The 22,653-nt window shown below is 38.1% G+C and overlaps 1 protein-coding gene across 1 annotated transcript; it reads left to right on the top strand.

The window, feature by feature from the left end:
- The first annotated feature begins 2,369 nt into the window (after positions 1–2,369).
- Positions 2,370–19,579, top strand: LOC102728004 (serine peptidase inhibitor Kazal type 6). Its single transcript, XM_031027360.2, has 4 exons — positions 2,370–2,489; positions 10,782–10,838; positions 18,264–18,379; positions 19,495–19,579. The coding sequence occupies exons 1-4, from the start codon at positions 2,370–2,372 to the stop codon at positions 19,538–19,540; spliced, it is 339 nt and encodes a 112-aa protein (XP_030883220.1). The 3' UTR covers positions 19,541–19,579.
- Positions 19,580–22,653: the final 3,074 nt, after the last annotated feature.

The raw sequence follows: 22,653 nt of genomic DNA, 5'->3' as shown, positions 1-22,653 counted from the left end.
GGAGACTGACCTGGGGCTCCATCTCATGACCAGAGATTATGAACTGAGCTGAAATCAAGAGTCAGACGCTTAACCAACGGAGCCACCCAGGTGCCCCACAGTATTTGTCTTCTTCCTACCACTTTGATGCAAATGAGCATAGCAAATTTAAGCTACATGTGGAAGCCCAAATTGAAAGGAGACTGGGTCTCTTCATCACTGCTTGGAGAAAAGCTGTCTGGAAACAGACAGTCACCAGGACATTACACAGTTGAGAAGCACCTCCTCTCGTGTAAATTATTTACATAGAGGTAATGTGTTATATCATTACCTTACATAAAACAATTTGTAATAAAAGCCATGGTGCAAAATTTACCTGCATCAAGGATATGAGGATAAGGGAGTTTCTGGGTTGTACTGTCTGATAGATACAGGATTATTTCTCTTATACTCAGGCATCAAGCCCAAGTCAAACACATAGCCCTCTATATGCAATGTAACCAAATACAATAAATCTAGCTTTTGAAAATTGAATCATACAAACATTGATTCTTCTACCCAACATAGTTATTTAGCTTCTCCTAATTTTTTTTACTATTATTAAACTCTTATTTATAGTTCCTACTATTTTTGACTGGCCTATGTCAAATAAATCTCTACTCTCAAAAGCTATATAGTATCTTAAGTAATAATGAATAACTTCTATAAGGTAAAGACTTATACCACGTGCTATAGGCCATGAAAGATAAAATGCTTTTTATTATAAATGAAATGCTTCTATTTTAATATAAGTTAGAAGAGAAAGACTGATTCCTTCCTGGGCAACTGCGGAAAACATTTTAGAATAGGCTTTACCTTAGCTTAGTCAAGAAAGTTGAGTCAGATTGTGATAGGCAGAGGTAGCAACAATGTGTTTTAGGCAAAGAAAATATTAGTGGGCAAAGTATAGGAAGAGAAAAATGAAGATTACTGAGGATTTTAGTGGTTTGAGCCTCTGCTATTTGGCAAAGACACTGGGAGATGAAATTGAGACAGAAGATACGCCAGATCACAGAAGAACCTTGCATCCTGAGCTAAAAGCTCTTTAATTTTATTGGCTAAGCTTTGTTAAGCAATGGGGAGGCACTCCCACTTATTTTTCCCTAGGGTAGCTGCCCCTGCCCCCAATTGATAGTCTTGGGAGAGAACACAGATAGCAGAAATAATGGGATTGTAGAACTTAGAAATAAAAATCTTGCAGAGGCTTCCCCCCCCCACACCCCCATTTAGGGCAAACCAAATAATGATTTGTTTGAACTAAATCACCTGACCCAGGCAACACTGCTTTTAAAGACTTTGGCGAACTTTCCCCTCATATTGTACCGTTAGCAAACATTTAAGAAGCTTCTTCTGATGGTTGTAATTAAGCTTCAAAAGGAGCAGGCACAGCCAGACATTTAGTCGGGCTGAAACTATTTCTTTTTTTCCATTGTTACCAATGTGCAGTTCACCCTAGCTTGTTTTCCAGAGGGTGAATGAATTTCAATTTAGGGTGGTAGGAAAAGTCAGTGTGCAAGAATTTTTATTACGGTCTGATTCAGAGCTAGCTCTAAATCACCTTGGGCCACTGCATGCTCTGAAAACACCATGACATTTCAGGAACTACTTGGTCCTGGCCCGTTTTCAGGGCTCTTCAACCATCTTGATCAGGTAGCCCGTGTTTCAGCCTGCAGAGCTATTTGGTGTTCATATAGTCAATAGTCTTCCCACACTTGTGTCTATTTGCCTGGGTTTTAGTTCAGTTGTACCTCTCCCTGTGTCCTCCTCTTCTTCTCAACATCCCCCCCCCCCCAGTCTTACTTTGCCACAGAACTCTTAATTATCCTTCAAGACTCATGGTTGTGCAAGTGTATCTTTTTTTTTTTTTTAATGAGCCCTTCTCTGATGATACTATCTTAGAAAAATTAGTCAGATCTTTATGCATTCATGGCACTTCAGAAACAAGGTATTTTCTAGAATGTTACTACATGATACTTGAATTGTATTGTATGTATCTTACTTGCTAAACTATAAACTCCTAGAATACAGGAATAACGCAATAGAAACCATTGAGGAACCTCAGCTTCAAAGAGTGACAGAGAAGATTAGGAGGCCATTTAGATAAAAGAACCAAAAGATTAATAAGTAAAGAATGTAAGTGAAGATGAAAACCGTTTGTACTTTTTCATTCAAAAAATATCAGTAGGAGAATTTAAAAGAGAATAAGATAAACCGCTGTCTTTCTTTCAAATCATAATCTCATGTTGTAGATAAAGCTACAGAACAAGACTCATCAGTCAATAACATAACATAGCAATCCAGTACCAGTTTCTGTGGAACAGTTTATAGAAGTTCTAAGAAGAAGGAGATGAATGACCACAGGGGTGATCTCCAGCCCTGACACCTTGAACAGTTTAACTGATGAATTTGATACAATCAGTGAAGGTGATGCAGTGATAACCAGCCAAAATGAACAAGACGAAACGTTCTCTGTATGTCAAGGAAATGAACCACAAAAGGGGAGGATAATAGATAACCTCATATTTAAAGCATGCTTTCTACACCTTCATTGAAGTCAGTTACGAAAGCACTTACTGGGACAGTACTCTATTCTTCCCAGGTGTGTTAATTCATCCATCAGCATCTTTTTGTTTGGTTGTTGAACCAGTTAAAGGAGTCTGCTCCTAATTCTCTGTCCCTTCACAATTACACTCCGAGAGACTGTCTCATGCCTTGCCACTGTTCAGTCCACTGCATCTACTCTATACCCACATCTACCAGTCTAGTTACTTTGTCAAAGAAGGAAACAAGGTGACCCTGACCTTTTTTTAGGATGCCTAAGGAATAGTGTCACCCTTTCATAGCGTTCCTAAGTTTATCCTGTGGTAATCTCTTCTTGAACCTTATCCAAATTGATGTGGAGCTATAACGCTTAAGTTTAAAAATAAGACATTTGAGGAGGCTTAATATGAAAAACATGCAAAATTCAACCGTAAAAGTGAATTCATGAAGAAATATACGAAAACATGAAAAAGAAAGAAAATCAGGAAGACAGAAATCTTTGAATGAAATAGAAATTTTCCTAATACTATATTAAGATTCATAACATCAGTTAACTTCCAAAAGTGTACTTGATGACTTAGTTTGATTTCTACTGGAGCTAAAGTAATATAAAAAAACATAATAGCCTTGGTCATAATGAAACGGGATATGAAGGGAGTGTGGATGGTGGAGCAAAGGCAGTGACTAGAGAAGGTTATACGAATTGAATAGAGAGACAATTGCCGCTCAAGGATCAGCAGGTTACAAAATCTGACTCCCAGTTATGTGATTGGCAGTCTATGCATTCTTGCATGAGAGTCAGTGAGTATTAGGATGTAGTCCCTCTATCTTACTAGGAAGCAGTTAAATATATAGGGGTTTATAAATGAGGTTTACAGTCCTGTTGAACTATATCTAGAGGAAATCAAAGAAGTGAAAGAAATGATAGTAAACTAGACAGCTAATACCTACGTGTGTAAAAGAAGGAAGAGGATAGATTTTGAAAAATGTTGGCTACAAGTAACTAATGATCTCCGATGAATATATAATGCTAATTTTTTAAAAATCTCATATGTATTTTGAATAAATGCGGAGTAACTGCTAAATACAAGACAAAGATTTGGAGGATAAAAGACTAATAAGATACAGATTCTGTTCACAAGGAACATCTAGACAAATAGAGGAGATGTCAGATGGGCATAATTTTACAAAGTAGAACAGTTTCACAAGAAAAGAACAGATACATGTCAAGAGAATTCAGAAGAATAGGTAGTATTACAGTCAAAGGACACGATTCTCAAACTCAAAAGCCTTCTAGGGCCAGCAACAAGTAAGGCAAATGAGTGAGCCAATGACAGGTGCAAATGAAGCAGTTACCCCTAAACTTCAGCTGACTCTCGCCCTGGCAATGAAGGGCCCCAAAAGTTCCAGAAATCTTGTATTTAACATTTTGTTAGATATTCATATTTTAAAAGTTGTGGACTAATTTAAATTTTTTAAACCATTAAAATACAGATAAAAAAATACAAATAAAATACATCAATAAGTCAGAGTCAATCTTCATGCTACCAGTTTAGGATGTCTACCTTAGAGGATTAAGAAATGTTCTGTGAGGGGCGTCTGGGTGGCTCAGGTCTGTGAGCCTGACTCTCGATTTTGGCTCAGGTCATGATCTCAGGGTCATGAGATCCAGCCCCATGTCAGGCTCCGTGCTGAGCTTAGAGCCTGCTTGGAATTCTCTCTTTTCTTCTCCCTCTACCCCTCCCTGCTTGTGCTCTCTCCCTCTAAAAAAGAAGGAAAGAAAGAAAGAGACAGAAAGAAGGAAGAAAGAAAGAAAGAAAGAAAGAAAGAAAGAAAGAAAGAAAGAAAGAAAGAAAAGAAAGAAAGAGAGAGAGAGAAAGAAATGTTCTGTTAAGAGATTATAACTTGGACTTCTCATTGTATGATATGTAGAATTTAGACATGTAGCAATTAGAGAAAAGAACATCCCAGGCAAAAGCAACATCATGACTTAAGTTAGGAAAATACAAGCATAATGCAAATAAATGAGAAACCATGAACTTATTTTGAAAGGGGTGCCGAATCTATGACGGGAGGAGCAGGAAATACGATAACATGAGCATTTAGGAAAGAAGGTGAGGATGACCAGGAATGTACATAGATTCTTTAAAAGCAAGTCATGCCCAGTGTGCCTCACTGTATTTCATAAGGGTGAGAAATTGCTACCATGCCCAAAACATGAACATTGATTTAAATAGAGTAGCCTTGGACATAAGTTGGGGAAATATCTTCAACGCTGTTTTGTTCAACACTTGTCAATGATATTGATGATGATCAAGAGGACATTTACTAGATTTGTAGTTGACACAAGGTTGAAAGGGATCACTAATATGATGACAGACTCAAGCCTAAACAATTTTGAGACTGAATGCAAATTTTTGACAAAACACTAAAGTTGTTTCTGAGCAAAGAAAGTGAAAGAAATAAGTATAAGATGCGGGAAAAGAACCCAGAAAGCCATCTTATTAAGAATATTAAGATTCAGGGACACCTGGGTGGCTCAGTTGTTTTAGCGTCTGCCTTCGGCTCAGGTCATGATCCCAGGGTCCTGGGATGGAGTCCCACATCGGGCTCCTTGCTCAGAGGGGAGCCTGTTTCTCCCTCTGCCTGCTTCTATCTCTGCCTGCCACTCCCCCTCCTTGTGCTCTCCCTCTCTCTCTGACAAAAAAAAAAAAAAAGAATATTAAGATTCAGAAAGATTAATTAACATCCCTCAAATCATACAGTTCATGGCAGAAGTAGAATGTGCATTCCGAGTCTATCTGGAATCAAACTCTATCTCTTTCCTATCCATCACAGAACCAGTAAGTATAAAAGTACTATGTACTTCTCTTGGGAGAACATTAGTTTGATTTGTATTGAGTGGGAGATTGAGGTAAATGTCCTTAAAGATCACAATTAATTATAAAATCTATTTTTTATTTTCTTCCGATAAAACATTAATGAAGTTTGGACCTAATATACTGAGTAGAGTGGATTCAATTTTATATAAGCTAAGATTTCTGTGTCAAAGAATGAAATTTTATTTTTATTATTTTTTTCTTCATGTCACAATAATAGCAGAATACATTTGTCTTGCCGATTAAAGATAATTCAATCTCAGTTATATATCAAACATTTTCTGAGCACATATTAATTGGTAAGAATATTTGGAAGCCACAAAATTTCTTCCCATAAAGATTCAAGAAAAATTTAAAGACAGTTGTTAAGGTTGTTCTTTAGTTGTCTTTGAAACTTTTAGTGCTTGACATCTGACCCACGACCTTCTGCAAAGGACTTCAAGATTATGTATATGGGAGCATGTATGTGTCTACGTGTGTTACACCACACTCCTTAGAATGAAAACCAAGCAGGTGCTTTTCCTTCTTACTCCTTTCCTCTCTTTCCTACCTGTACCCCTCATCCCCCCATCTCCTCTACCCTTCAAGTTCACATCTTTTAAAACTGTCAGAAAAGCAAATAAAAGAAAATAATTCTTATTTTTATTACAGTCATGCTTCATTTTTTATTAAACAGCAATATTTTATTTGATTACCAAATTCAATGCAATATAGTTGCCATTTCCAAAGACTGAAAATACATCCTAAATTCTGAGATGAATCAAATTAATACGTCAATTTCCAAAAAGAAAAGAAATATCCTGAAATAAAAGGAACAATATCTGAACTACATATATATTTTCTCAATGTGATTACTGGAAAAGGAAGCCCATTGTTTAGAAGTAGAATTTCTGAGTTATTTATACATAAAACACACTAATCACTTGTGTTTGTTTTTTTAATCTTTTAATTTTTTTGTTTGACTCCAGTCGACATACAGTGTTACTTAGTTTCAGGTGTGCAAAACGGTGACTCGGCTTCTCTATACCTGACCCCATACTCACCACCAGTGTCTGTCACCATACACTGCTGTTACAATGTCATTGACGGTGTTCCCTCTGCTGTGCCTTTTATTCCCGTGACTTACTCATCCATAACTGGAAGTCTGTATCTCCCACTCTCCTTCACCCATTCTGTTCAACTCCTCACCCCCCTTCCCACTGGCAGCCATCAATTTGTTCTCTGTATTTATAAGCCTGATTCTGCTTTTTGTTTATATGTTTATTCATTTGTTTTGTTTTTTTATGTTCCACATAGGAGTGTTTAAACTGGACACATTTTGCATGTTCTTCCAACACTTTAAAGTGCTCCGTTTTTCTTCATGGTATTTTAAGTAGCTGTTTGTGATTTGAGACAGACTTTCTCATTATCACTATAACCATTGTTTATTTTTGTTGTTGTTCCCACAAAGAAAGCTATGGACATCCCACTCTTTGATCTCTCTTGCAAATGAATTGACCATAATAGTTAATGGGATTCATCTATGTGTATGAACAGTATATTTTCAAGGAGCTAAAACAAAAAGTTTTATTATGACTATTTTTTTTACTTTACAGAGAAAAGGGAAATAGTTCATATTACTTATTTTAAATATTCCTTAATTCAGTAACTTTTAAAAATAATTTTTTAACTTTTTATTTAAGCTCCAATTAGTTAACATACAGTGTAATATTAGTTTTAGGTGAACAATACAGTGATTCAATACTTCCATACAACACCATCAATTAATGAATGGATAAAAATAATTTTTATAAATAAAAAAATACATTGACTCCCTTCTTCATTTTGACTTCAGAATTGAAAATCACATATGACATACTATATGTTGGCTAACTGAACATAATAAAAATAAATTAATTAAAAAAAAAGAATTGAAAATCACTGGCATTTGACTATAGTAATGATTTTTAAAATTAACAGGCTGATTCCTCCCCAGAAAATGCTTTTGCTAACACAGTTCTGGTGACAATGTAGAATACCTATTTCTTTGGGGTACATCTTGGATGACATGGACTTTGAAAATCCAAGTTACACCCTAGATTCCATTCCCCTGTGGTTACTCATCTGGACCGCATACATGCAGGACCTGTCTGAAAGAGACCTAGACATTAAGCAGGCTCCACCAGTGAATCATCCCTTTAATGTAGCAAAACCTTAGAGAGAAGAGTAGGGAGGATGTATTGGTTGTTAGGAAAACATAAACTACAGGTAGAAAATGACATCCTCAATTAATAAGATCTAAGGTGCGACTCACATAATTGTTCTAATTTTTAAGAATGATGGAGAGCATGAAGCATTTCTTTGAGTTGGTAAGAGGTCCCAATAAATGCCTAAATTGTGTAGATTTGCATATGGTTTTAGAAGGTGATTTATAAGGTAGGTGGAGATCCCAGCTCCCTTGATCATGTCTATATATATATGTCTCAGTGTGTGTTTTAGTACCCTGGGAAGTGTCTTGACACAGAAGCTGAGCTAGACAAAGGAGCCTTGATCTGAGTGAGCTAACTGGCACCATGAGAATATTGAGTGTCTTTCTGCTCCTCTCTCTGGCTCTTTTCAGCATTTTCTTGGGTGAGTTCATTTCTTTTTTCTTAAAATTAAAATCCAGTATTCATACTGAACTGGAAATAAGGGTATTTATCTACCATATTTCAAAATCCTAGCAATCTTGATATTAAAGGCCAATTCTGAGATCATTGTAGTGGTGATAATGATTGTGAGATGAGAATGGTGATAGTAATGATAAAAATAATGTTTTGTTGAGCATATACTATATTCTAGGCATGTACTGAGGGCTTTTCTGCATCATCTCCAATACACACGGCAAGGTATTCATGTTTATACTCTACATATAAAAAAAAACTGTAGCATAAAGAACTTAAAATTGCCAAGGACTTGTAACGAGGAAGGAGAATTTAGAATTTGAATCCAGGACTTCTGGATATTACAGATGTTTGTTCTACAGAACTAGTCTGGAGGATGAGTAATTGTTGTATCTAGTAGTTTGGCTTCCAAGACAAAAGAAAGATTTCCTGTCCTCATTATTCTTATAATTGGAATTTAAATAACTGAAATTGAAACAAGGAGGAAGAAGGCAACTCGGAGAATGCTTCAGGAAAGTTATGGAATCTTAAAATGCCAAAATGTATATGCTGGTGGTGAATTAATTCCTCAAGCAAGGGAATATCTTTGGCCACTTTAATGAGCAAGAGTCATATATTCTATCAGTTCGGGTTGTTTAAAGGATAATACAGTTCAATCTGATATTTTTCATCACAGGATCATATGAATGAACAGTTTCACTGTACCTATTTCTTTCCTTCTTTATTATTCTACTCTTTGCTGTTGCAGTGGACAAAGCACATGCTAGAGACTTTAGACCCAGCACCTAGGCCCACCTCTTTCACTAATGACCTGTGTCACCTGGAGAAATAGCACAGCATTTCGAGATCTTCTCTCATTTGTAGAATGCCAGAAATGAGATTGCATCCTGGGAACTTCCATGTCTGATACAGCACTTGTGACAAAAGTAGTTGAAGTTTGCTGCTATCAGAGATTTTTTTTTTAAGATTTTATTTATTTATTTGAGAGAGAGAGTGCATGTGAGAGTGTGAGGCGAGGTGGGCCGAGGGGAGGGTTGGGCAGAGAGAGAGAGAGTCTCAAGGAAACTCCCCACTGAGTGTGGAACCCTAGGCGGGGCTCAGCCTCATGACCCTGAGATCATGACCTGAGCCAAAACTAAGAGATGCTTAACCGACTGAGCCACCCAGGCACCCCAGGTCCTATTTGATCTTATAGAATGGAATTTTCGAGCGATTGTCCTAAGAATCTTTATTTTTTGGTTGTTGTTGAAATTGTGCTTTTTGTTTGTTTGTTTGTTTTTTGTAGTTTTTTAGCGGAGAAATCCTTTTTTTTTACTGAACTATAGTTGACATGGAGGGTTACATTGGTTTCAGGTGTACAACATAGTGATTCACCAAGTATGTACGTTCTGCTGTGCTCGCCACAAGCATAGCTCCCACGTAATAACCAGCCACGTGGCTGCAGTAAGGTGGGCAATCACTACAGCAGATGTTCATTAACTTCCTTTTAAATTCAAAAGCCTTGTTTCTCCTTTCCCCTTGAATAGAGAATACACTTGACGTATTTCCAGCTGTTCTCCTGCAAGTGCAGGCCAGCACTTGAGAAGGATTGCACTCATGCAATTCTGTCATCAAAGTGCCCTTGGGCTTACACGTGAGAAGTGTTGTTGGCATTAGGAATTCTGCAGTTATGGCCAGATCAAGATTCAACAGCTGATACCAGAATTCAACCCAAGACCTTTATTATATCAGTATTTTATTTATTTATTTATTTATTTATTTATTTATTTATTTATTTATTTATTTATTTATTTATTTATTTTAAAAGAAAGATATCAGCGTTTTTTTGTTTTTTTAAGATTTTATTTATTTATTCATGAGAGAGAGAGAGGCAGAGGCAGAGGGAGAAGCAGGCTCCCCGAAGAGCAGGGAGCCTGATGAGGGACTCGATCCCAGGACCCCAGGATCATGACCTGAGCCAAAGGCAGACACTTAACCATCTGTGCCACCCAGGCACCCTATTATATCAGTATTTTAAACCACTGAGCTAATTAGCCACAACTTAAAATCACACACATAATCCTAAAGATGGAGGGAGGGAGAGAGAGAGAAGCAAGACTGTATTTGTGGACTTTTCTTCTCTTTCAGGAATTTAGAAAGATGTAGCAGGAGAAATAAGTCACAAAAAAAGAAAATGAGTTTGTCCTTACGAGTCTATATTTGAGCCAAGTCTTCAAAGCTGGTTGAGTATAAAGGGCAGAAGAGCAATTTGGGGCTCAAAGAACAAACAACAAATGTAGTGTCTTCCCCAGCTGCCTGGGACAAAGGCTTTGGGGAGGTCTGCATGCACTGAACCCTGGACTGTCAAAGTGAGAGGAAACTTTCCAACCCAACTTCTCTATCTTGAAGCCAGAGATGACAAGGTCATTCCCATAGTAAATTCGTGACTCGACCAGGACTATCACATGAATCTCCAGATCCTTAAACTATTTCCTCTAACTTCTCCCCAAACCTCCAAGAAATATTACCCATCATGGTCCATGTACATTATATATATATAAATCATTTTTGAAGTGTCTGCTGTGCCCTGAGAAATGAACAGGTGTAAACAATAAAACTACCATACCATGACTTGTTCAGGTGACGAAGAATCAAGAAAAGGTATCATTCCCAGCTTGAGGGTGTCCTAATTTCACAAATCCTGCTTTTTGCACATTCAAAGACTACATTGTTTGGATTTTGTGCTTTCTTTTCAGGTGTCTTCAGTCAAGGAGGACAGGTCAGTGTATATTTTTTACCTATTCAGACCTGGGTGGCGTTTGGCTGGTATTCCCCAGCCAAACAGAGGTTTGCCTATGGGTAAAAGAGCAGAAACAAGGAACATGCGGCCCAAATGCAGAAATCAGAAGTAACTCATTTTTTTAACTACAATATCTCATTGAGTATACTGTTTACAGTTTTAAAGACCCTAAATGCCTATTCTCAGATTTTGTTAAAGTGAAATGAATGTAAATAAAAATAGGACAAATCTGTCATCGTGCTAATGCTTAGTCTCTGATTTCACTGTGTGATCTTGGGCAAGTTACTCAGCTTTTCTGAGCCGTAATTTCCACAACTATAGAAAAGGAATAATATTATTCACCTCATAGAATTAGATTTAAGTTACATAAACTATGTGGGAGCATTTGGTAAACTATAGAAGGATAACTTAGTGATCAATCATGAGCAGCTTCTAAAGGAGATATTAGGCCAGAGGCTTTTATTTTCTGCTTAGAGAGCAAGCTTGTTAAGTGTGTTGCACTGAGTATGTACAAAGAGATTCACTCGAAATTAAATATAATTGGGGTTAAAAATTGGAATAGGCACAAGTTATCTTCTTTATTTGGCTGATTCTTTTTTTTCCAAATTAATCCACCACCTTTTTTCCAGTCTCTTGTTCTACCAAAAGACAACACAAATAAGTGGTGTTTGTTCTGCCAATCCTGCTCTTGTGTCTATACTGAATGTGTTCACTTGACTTTGGCCTTGGTTCTTGGTTAGCCTCGTTGTGCTCAAGAACTTTTGGCATCAAAAATTCCCAGACACTACTGCCAACTGATTGGAGTTGGCAAAGGAGCTAAAAAATATTTTCCAACCCTAGTATACCTACCACTTGCATAAAACTTTTTTTTTTCAAATTTTAGCATCTCAGAAATTGAGATGCATCTTACAATGGATGATACCCTAGAATGACCTGCCAGTGTGTTGTGTGTGTGTGTGCACGTGTGTGCATGTACACTTGTGTCTTAGTGTATGCACACGTGTGTTTGTATTGCTATATGTAATTATACACCTTAAAATTGATTTATCCTTATGTTTAAATGTATATGGTAGCATAATCTATGTTAAATATCAAAACAAACAGAGAAAGGACATAAGATCCAGACAAACATTCCATATCCCTTTAGGTAGTAAAATATGATAAGGCCATTACACAGAGATTCAAAATAAATGGAATTTAACCCCAGTTTTCTCATTAACACACAAGTTGCTTTTCTTCTTTCAGCTTGGAATTCCAGATTGGATTTTTAGTGCTTTCTAGGGTTCATTGAAAATCTGCTATTTACTTGTTCTGTTCCTATAGACGGACCCAAGTCTTAGAGTCTGCTTGCCTGAGGATCCTGGGGGATGCTTCCTCAATGTGCAGGTCCCCAGGCACCATGCCAGGCTTACTGAGTAATAATCACACAGCTGAGGAGTTTTGATCCTACGTTCTTGGTATTTATCTGATGCTGGAAAGCACTGACTTTGGAGCACTCAAACACCCTCAAGACAGTATAGATGAGTCCTTGTTCAAATCCTTGCTGGCTGTGTGATCCGAACGGTGTCTCTTCCATTCTCTTTGCCTTTGTTTCCACATCTCTAAGATGAAAATACAGATTCAAGCATCTCCAGAGCCCTGTTCTGGCCTTAGGTATCTGGATTCATATGAACGAAGCCTGCCTGACCAAGACTGCTGTCTCTTTTGCACTCAAATATCAAGGGCCAGGAGGGAGCCACCGTTCAGATGGCACAAAGGTGACGTTTCTCTTCTGTGTGTCTGGAAGGATGATGGCAGTCCCAACGACAAGCAGAAATTGAAACTAACCTTGGGAGCATGCCTGCTCAAGTCTGATCCAGCCAGGACAAAAGGGAGAGCATTTACTCTTAACACCAAAGTCAGTATTCTCATGCCAGGAAGTCTCTCCATGATGGAGCACCTGAGGGGAAATTAGAATGAGCAGTTTAAATTATTGATTTGTAAAAGTTTCACATTCTTTCAGAAAGAGTGTTCAAACTAAACAAAAAGCATGTTCCTGCACTTTGGGAATTCGTAGTCCTGTAAAATTTTCCCTATAAATATAAGTGACTAATAAGCTGCCAACTCTTTAATTTGCCAAGTAGGAATATTAAATAACATAAAAATAAAAATCTAATAATAATAATTAAACATAAAACTACTATTTACCATCATCAGCCTTTATTAAAGAAATTATAGTATAATACCAAAATGCTTGAAAGACATAATCTCAAAACAAGGATGGTTTTTTGAACAGAATACATTTTGCTTTTAGAACCACTCACTACTTTGTCTTTGTTTTTCTTATTTCCTTACCAGGCTGGGTATTTGGGAACCATATCCTTAGGGAGCTGTTTAAATTAATATTCCAGATTGGACTTAACATAACAAACTGCTTGAAAATAAATAATTGTCAACCATTTTCTTTTACAATAATTTTGAGATATCTACATTTATTTTTGTTAGCATTTTAAGATAAAAGCATGGTAAATTTTAGTATAGTTAGTAAAACAATGCTCCATGCCTAAAATATGTTTGGGGCTGTTCATTTTTCCTAATTATCTTGCTTTAACTTTAATTAAGATACTGACAGGACACCTAAATATAACTTGGCAGTGTTAACCAGCGTCTATACTTTAACTAGAGATAGGGAAACTCGGGCTTCAGAAAGAGAACCTACCTCACTCAAGGTTACCAACAGCAGTAAAGCTGTGCAGTCACCATCTCAGGACACCCAACTCCACATTGAGTGACCATCTGTGGCTCCATGCTGCTTCTTTTTTGGGGGGGCGGGGAGGGGTACAAGGAAAGGGAGAGTGAATCTTAAGCAGGCTCCACACCCAGCAGGGCGCCCAATGCGGGGCTCGATCTCAAACCCCTGAGGTCATGACCTGAGCTGAAGTCAAGAGTCTGACGCTCAACCGCTCAACTGACTGAGCCTTTCCACGCTACTTCTGATCAGCAACAGGAAGCCATTTTGCAGGGCACGTGAATTCGTATTGAGCAGCATAATTTTCTGAGCAAATAAATACATGTTAGTGTTTACTATCCTCAGTTCTTAAGCAAAGAAGTATTATAATGAAAACAGTAGTTTAGGGGTGCCTAAACTAGTATTTTTCAGTAAAGGGGCGAATAGATGAAGTCCTACACTCTAAGGTGTATGGGTGTGATTGTGTGTGTTTGCAAATTTTCATTGGCTTTATTTGTAGAACTAAAATGCTAGAGTAAAATATCAGTGATCCTGACTCTTTAGTTGATTGAGTAACCATACAAGCTCATTTTCCAGACAAGTTAAATAATTTGGTAGTGCCCATTAGCAAAAAACACTGATTTGGGTACTAAAAGTGTCACTCTATTCCAGAATATTTTAGAAGGCACAGTTCTTTGAAGAACCACAAGAGGTCAGGCTGATACTAAACACTGGCACCCAAGTGCCTAAACATGGTCTTCAGAAGCTGAACTCAGGAAATAAATGGAGGTGCTTATTAAATCCAACACCAATTTTTAAAAAACATCAAAAAATTCACTAAAATAGGATAAAAATAATGGGCTCCAAAAATTGTAGATTGTGATATAATTTACACTGTTAATATTCATAGTAGCAATCTTGCACATACTTGGAGCTTTACCAAGTGTTTTCAAAGGATTTATCACTACGATAACCCCAGAAGATAGGCATTATCAGCCCCGTTAAAGATGAAGAAACTTAATCTCAGAGCAGTCAAATTTTTGCACAAGGTAGTGTAGCTAATCAGTGAAAGAAGCAAAATTCAGAGCCAGGTCTGTCTGATTCCATCTACAGGACAGTGCCCCAACATGACAGAGCAGTAGGGGATTCTAAACAATTCAGGGAGAGGAGAATTTCAGCTCTCTTGGGTTTCCTAAATCCCTCATAGGGGAAACTTTCAAGGAGGAAGAAACAATCATACCATCTCCTTAGTCTAGACCTGCTTTGACTTCTGTATAGTAAAAGGGGAGAGGACAGTTAGGCACAAAAAAGGTATGACATTCAGAAATCATAGCCCACTTCTCCAGTTGTGAGAGCCCTGGCCTCTTCCTAGTCCCAGCCCTGCTATGCCCCTGCCTTGCTCTTTGCTTCCCAGAAGGGATTTCTGGCTGTCCCTGCAAAGGCATCATTCACCTTCCCTGTCCTCTGGGGCTCTCAGAGAGTGGTCTTTTTCTGTCCTCAGTCACCATGCTAAAATTTCTCACACACTGAGTGAAGAGGAGCCTCTAGATATAAAAGAGGAAGCACTTGGGCAGAAGTTGTTATTTCTCCCACTCAATTGAAGATCTAACGACTTAGCTTTATTTAGCCACTTTATTGAGAGAGTCACTCACTGCTCAGACTTAAACCATCAAAGGTGGAAGGGTCCTCAGAGACTGTCTAGTCCGATGGTACAGTTGAAGCAGGCCTGCCATCAGAAGCTTATTTTCCGCATCCTTGCCCAGGGCTGTTTCAAATATTCTACCCTGACTTTCTACAATTCCTCTTGACCACCTCTGATCCTCATAACAATGCTCGGAATGAAGCATGTGTCCAAGATGACACAACTAGTTAATTGTGTATAGCAGAACAAATTCTGTAACAGGATTCCTTGGCTCCCTTCAGGGATCACTAGAGGCCAGGACAATCCGAAAGCATGAAGTGTGTCTATGTTCTGAGGAAGTCTGTTCATAGGCCATTTGATTGTTTGGGTTTTCATTGTTGAAATCTTGTATTCTTCCAGGTCATTCCCAGGGGGCAGTGGAAGGGGAAAAGTGGGCTTGGGGAGGGGGTAGCGTCTAGACACTCCCAACAGTGAACCCTCCCCAACTGCCTCTTTCATATCACTTTCTGAAGGACAAAAGAGGCTGGATGGCAAGATCAGAGGGCCAACTGCCAGGGAAAGGTGTCTTAAGGAGGTGTCTCTCTCATGTAAGAGACTTTGTTTTTTCTTTTTCTCACTGACCTGACTGTAGAGACACATGTATCTCTGACCAAGATGCCCTGTCTTCAGCTTCCACAATGCCCGTGCCTGGCCCACTGTGGCATTGATCACACATCATGCTATGGTTATCTGTGTCTTTTTTTTTTTAAGATTTTATTTATTTATTTGTCAGAAAGAGAGAGAAGGCACAAGCAGGGGGAGCAGCAGGCAGAGGGAGAAGCAGACTACCCGCTGAGCAGGGAGCCCGACGCGGGCTTGATCCCAGGAATCTGGGATCATGACCTGAGCTGAAAGCAGACACTTAACTGAGCCACCCAGGCGTCCCAGTTATCTATATTTTCTCTGCTTCCCTCATGCAGATGAGATGGTGAGCTTATATTGTTTATAACTGATTCTTCTCTGTATCACCAGAGCTCAGCACTGTGTCCTCCAAATAGTAGTTACCCATTGGCTGTTTGTGGAATAAATGAAAATATCAGAGATGATTCTGGTGTTTACCGTTTCTTGACTCAAGCACACAGCTGCAAATGTGTACATCAATGACTTAAGTGTAAAATACATTAGCTTTTGAGAAAATTATCCTATGATTTATAAGACCCCAAAGATTTTCCAGCCTTTTTTCTGTTTGGAGACCTAAAGGAAAGATTACCGTCTGGGAGGTAGTATGAGAGGATGGAGTTATCTTTAAGAGCTTTCAGGAAAAGTAGAACTTTAGGTGGGACTATGAGAAGCCTATCTTCTCGAAGCCATGCCCTAAGATCTCTGATAAGTACCATACTGCCCAACCTCAACACTACAAGTGCCAAATCTCAACAAACATCTATATTGAATAGTCTCAGGTGCCTTAAACCTGTTACATGTGATAATATTTTTAAACTCAGCAGTGTGATTCTTTTGCTGAGTGTTTCTCCATGCAAACCATCAGAGGGCTTTATCAATATATAATGGTTTACCCATATCTTAAACAAATAATTCATCTCACCTATGCCCATACATTTCTCTAATAAGGTATTTTCATGAAGTCTCCACGTCATGACTGTAAGTGTGGTCAAGGGTGCATAGTGACAGTTGATCTTTATTTCTCTCAGTGAGGATGTGTTGGAAATCTGCCAGAGTAGGTTGTTGGAAATTCTAGACCAGCAAGGAGAAGCAATATGTTTAAGCACTGGTTTCAGTGACATCTGCTTCTGTGGCATTGGTAAGCCACATAATTTTCCTGAGGATCACTCTTCACATCTGTAAACTAGTTAATATAACATCGTTCGCCGTATATCTCAGGCAGGGTTATTGAAACACTCAACTCACATAATCCATATAAGAGTAGCTTAAATATTATGACTCAATTGATAAATGTAAGACAGTGTCGTTTTAATGGCACTAAGAAGGAGTAAAGTACGGTCCCTGTGTTCATGTTTAAATGTTACTTCAGCCCACACAGCTGACATTTGGAGGAGTTCAGTTTTACCTATTACATATTGCCTGTACTCTGGAATAAAATGACTCAAATGCCATTTGCACACCAAATATTTACTCAGTTGACACTGAATTGGAAACTCCAGACTGTTCTGGAAGACCGCTAAAACGAAGGAGAAATATTAGTGTATAGGTACTACCATCCCTTCTACAGAACCCATGATGATAATTACTAATCAGTCATAGTATGTGTTCTCACCAAGGCCGGATGCACCCTCAGAATCCTTCTAAATAGAGCAGCTTAGGCAGCTATTACTATGTTTTTATAGTAGGCACAAAAGTTCAAATCGTACAAATAGACTCCAAGACAGAGTAAGTTAATAATAAAGACATTAGACCATTGTTTTCAAGAGGTAGTAAATGGATGTAGCAGCCAACAGGGAAAACTAACAAGCCATTAGATAACATATGAGAACTCCGTGCAAGAATCATCCATATCTTTATAGCAAGGCATAAAGACTGCAATTAGAGTTAAATTAATACAAAGAAAGAAAGAGAGAGAGAGAGACAAAAGAAAGAAAGAAAGAAGAAAGAAAGAAAAAGAAAGAGGGAGGGAGGAGGGAAGGAGAGAAGGAAGACAAGGAAAGGCAGAAAGAAAAGAGCAAGCAAGCAGCATTTAAAGTTGAAAAACTAATCTCTGAATAATTAAGTGTTGGAGCAAAAAGTCATACCTATAGCATTTACCTCACTCCTTATATAAGAAGTAAGCATCTACCTTACATCATTAACTTACTCCTGAATACCATAACTACAGAAATGGGTTTCCTGTGTCTCAAAGAAAGAGTCTCATTTACATTTAGTAAGTTCTGGTTAAGCAGATAAGGAAAGCTATTTTTCTATTTCAGGAAACTTTATATCGGGAGCGCACGTGTGTGTGTGTGTGTGTGTGTGTTTAAGCTTGCTGTCTGAAGCTTCTGTTCTGAGGGATAGATCCATAGACTAGAATTCACTAATGTCAATGTCATCGTGCTTACGTTGGTAGATTGACTGTGGTGAGTTCCAGGATCCCAAGGTCTACTGCACGCGGGAATCTAACCCCCACTGTGGCTCTGACGGCCAGACATATGGCAATAAATGTGCCTTCTGTAAGGCAATGGTGTAAGTATCATACTCATCAAAATCAGAAACATGAAAAGTTTGGGGAAAATTTATCATTAATAAAAATATTATTTTATCCAAATTATTTTCTGACATTTTCTTTTATACCAAATTATATGTTACTAAGGTACAAATTTCTATTCATTCCTCTTTTAGTTTGATGAAAAAGAGCCGTTCAACAAAGAATAGAGGAAAAGATTATCCTTTAGAATGCAGACTAGTCAAACTTTACATAGTATACTAGGAAGATTCCATCAAGGACCCATGTGTATTGAATTTACACGTTTATAAGGAACAGAACAGATGCTATAGATTTTAGCCAATAAACTGTGACCTTCCCAAGGGATCAGTTTATAATTAATAAAAATTTATTCAGTCAATCTTTTAGTCTAATTGATTGCCCTAAAACCAAGGAAATTATAACCCTTGTTTAAGCCAGATAAAAGTCTCTCACTCCTCGCCATTTTCTGGTATTAGAGTTTTCTGTGAATGTCTTAATTTCGCTCAACTTCACTGCAAAATGCCTAAGCACAGGGATTATATAACTACCTATTATAATAACAGAGCCGGGCACATAGAATGAAATTAATAAATTAATATGTGCCTACTTGCTTATGTAACGTATCTGATTAATTAATACCAAACTTTCTCAGAGAAGAAAGGCAGTAGGGTAAACAGAGATTTAATTTAATGGACACATATTACTGAGAAAGTCTGAATATATAGCCTGCTATAAAGTGCCAAATGCCGGAATATTTGGTTCAACCTCTTACATCTTCTATGAGGACTGTGACCCTAGTGTACCTTTGCCATTACCTCTCCGGTCACTTTAACCTTTTCTGTTTGTATGCATATTTCCTCTCAAAGAATGAACAATTGAAACCAAGAGGTCAAGCCTGGGTAAAAATCTGAAATTTGTGTAAGATTCATGTTTTGTGTAATTTGTCCAGATGTCATCTCTGAGTACATTTAATTAACCTCTGCCAAATCATAAATGTGGATACCTATAGAATCAAATGATTGCAGGGACTCTGTGTAGTCAAAACTTCTTCCAACCTTTGTAATGAATAATAACAATATTACACTGAGCATATATTTGTCTTTCTCTTTTACAGGAAAAGTGGTGGGAAGATCAACCTAAAGCATCAAGGAAAATGCTGAATTTTGTGCAGTGTGTGTGCTGACTTCCAGCCACTTCTTTTCTCACTTCTATTTTTCTCTAATGGAGCCTTTAAATTTATAAAGATACGCCTTCTACTCTGCCTGCCTCTTGGGTAGTTCAGTTTATATCTATTTCCCTGGATTTGCTTGTTAATAAAGTAAATTCTGTAGAAGCATTGCTTGTGTTTTTACTTTGAGATCAAGAAGACATACGGATACATTATGGAATAATTGACCTCGCATAAACTTGGATAAAAAGCCCGGTTTTTTGGATCTAAATCAACCAAGCAGTCACTGTGGGATCTTGGGAAAGTCCCTTCCCCTTTCCTATTCTTGGAGTTGCATGTAGATGATGAGGGACTTTTAACAATGTGACAATACATTATGTTTACAATTATTTTGCAATACCTATTATTTAGATGGTAGATCACATAATATTGTTTCTTCCTAAATTCAGGAAAAGTACTTTATGTAAAAATAAAATATTCATCCTCCCTAGACCACAGTTTTTTCATCTCTATGGAATGGTAGATTTATGCACAGAGATGTTACCCTTTATGTATACTATTGAATAGGACCTAACCAAACTGGGGGTGCATCTGATCTTTAGATCAGGAGCCAGGGAGATTAGGTTATGCTAGGGAAAATACACCCTTCAACTCTTTCAAGTGTAGGATTTGTGCTCTTCCGTGCTTAAAGACTATTCCCCTTGCTGGAGACAAATGCCCACATAATACATAGTTCAGATAAGGCAATTATAAGAGGGTGGATCGTTGAGTCACATGGACCAGAATGCGAGTCATGGGCTCTCACATAAGCTATGTGTCTTTGAACAAGTCAATTGACTTCTTTCATTTACAATGTACTCACCTGTAAAATGGGGACTAATACTTACCTCCTAAATTTATTGTGAAGATTAAGAAAATGATACATGTAAGCAGTTAAGTAATCTCTGACGTGTAAGGAGAGCTCGAAAATCAGTAGCTTTCACCATTGTGCTCTGTCATCGGTTTCAGCATGATACTGATGTCTTCACTGCCCAGGATATTTTTGTTCTTTTTCTCAGTATTTACATAGTTGGGTTTTTTTTAATGTCTATATTCCGTTCCTTTAACATTTTTGAAAATTCTCATCATGTGGGGCTTTTTCTCTGTCCTGTTTTTATCTATATACTAAGTGCCCTGCTCATTAGCGAAATTAAGCTCTTTTCTCCTCTTCAGTTTCTGCTCTCTGGTGTAATTTAGTTACTTCTAATGTAGACACGTAGGTACTACATGTAGTTTGGAAACTGAGTCATTGTGCGTGTTTGGACATATTGCCTCTCGACGTGGCCCACTCGCCCTCTCTCCTATTAGAACTGCCCCCTCCAGCCGGGCCAGGTTCCTATCAGCTATCCCCACAAATTGTTTCCACCGCTGTGTCCTGTCCTCCTGGAAGGCCTCTCGTGCTGCCTTGGGCCCCTCCGGCTACCCTTCCTTCCTCATACAAATCTCTCGCCCGCCTTAAGACTACCATTTATTTCAAGGCTTATTTCAGGTGCCATAACGGGGTAAATAATTCAATTACTATCTCTTGAATAGTTCTGAGCTATTCTTTGGGGGTGGAAGGCCAAAAATCCTGTATTTCTTAGAAAGAAGAGCAAGTCACATGTGAAATAATCAATGATCAGAATATAGGAGTTTAGGTTCAGAGATATATACATTTGTCAAACCTCAGTGAATACACACTTAAGATTTATGCGTGTCATAGTTTGCAAATCTGACATCCAAGTAAAAGAATGTAAACATGTAGCATAGTAGTATAGTCTTAACTGCGATATGCACAGTGAAGTTTTTCAGACAGAATGATGCTGATGTCTGCCATTTACTTTGAATTGTATCAAAGATGGATTAATGGACAGATACACGAAAGAACTAGCATAGTGAAATAGTAATGATACAATCTAGCTGGTGGGTTTCAAGGGGTTCACTCTAAAATTATTTTAATATTGTTATATATTTAAAATTTTTCAGCAAAAATGTTTTTTTAAATGGTTTTTAAAAAACACAGAGGTTCTTCTAACAGAAGCAAATATTCATAATTCTGATTATGTTCCTCATTATGGTGAGAGCCAGGACAGAACACACTGTTTTAAGTATGGTTTGTACTCTTCTCTTGAAAGCATAAGAAAATAATTCATTTGATCCGAACATTCCTATCTATCATTATACCTTCGAATGACCACGGGAACATTGTCAAAACCGGATCATACCAAATTCATAAGCACTAACTCTCCTCAGGCGCTTTTCTTTCCCCTCCAAGGGTTGCCAAGTCACGTCTTTCTCATCTGTTCACCTCTTCCTGGTTTTTGAAAGCTAAATTCACTGCAGAAATGATGTGCTGTGTCGGTGAGTAGGCTGAGTAAGGGGACCTTGTCCAGAGGCTTGCCTGTGCCTATGTAAAGCTTTCTTGAAGTAGTATACATAAACATATGCACCCCACACACATCCTCTAAAATTGAAAGGGGAACAACAGGGGGAAAAAAGGCCAGAGAAAATAGTAACTAAGATAAAAGACTGAAATAACTCACCACAGAAAATTAGGTTAACCAATCTATCACTGATTACCCGTGTTCCCAGTGATTAGCACCCAAACATGATCACATTTAAATTTAGCAATGGTCGTGAAGTTGCAGCTCCATTGCATGAGAGAGGTAGAGAGATATAAATGATTCACCCACACTCTCATACCCGGGGAGCGGCAGAGCCTCTACTCCAGATGGTCACATCAATCCCCTATTCCTAAACTACCTTTCACATAAGAGTAGTAATTTGAGTGACTTGGATATGTGTTGAATTGGAGGGATTAGTCCTATATGTTTGGAGACAACAGAATTAAAAGTATTCATAAACTTAGCAAAGGCTTAAAAGAAGATGCAGGGCGCCTGGGTGGCTCAGTCGCTAAGCGTCTGCCTTCGGCTCAGGTCATGATCCCAGGGTCCTGGGATTGAGCCCCGCATCGGGCTCCCTGCTCCACGGGAAGCCTGCTTCTCCCTCTCCCACTCCCCCTGCTTGTGTTCCTGCTCTCACTATGTCTCTCTCTGTCAAATAAATAAATAAAATCTTAAAAAAAAA

The sequence above is a fragment of the Leptonychotes weddellii genome, chromosome 7, assembly GCF_054177405.1.
Source record: "Leptonychotes weddellii isolate Sample4059 chromosome 7, ASM5417740v2, whole genome shotgun sequence".
Lineage (NCBI taxonomy): Eukaryota > Metazoa > Chordata > Mammalia > Carnivora > Phocidae > Leptonychotes > Leptonychotes weddellii.
The sequence above is the reverse complement of the archived record's forward strand: the minus strand, read 5'-3'. Positions and strand labels throughout refer to the sequence as shown.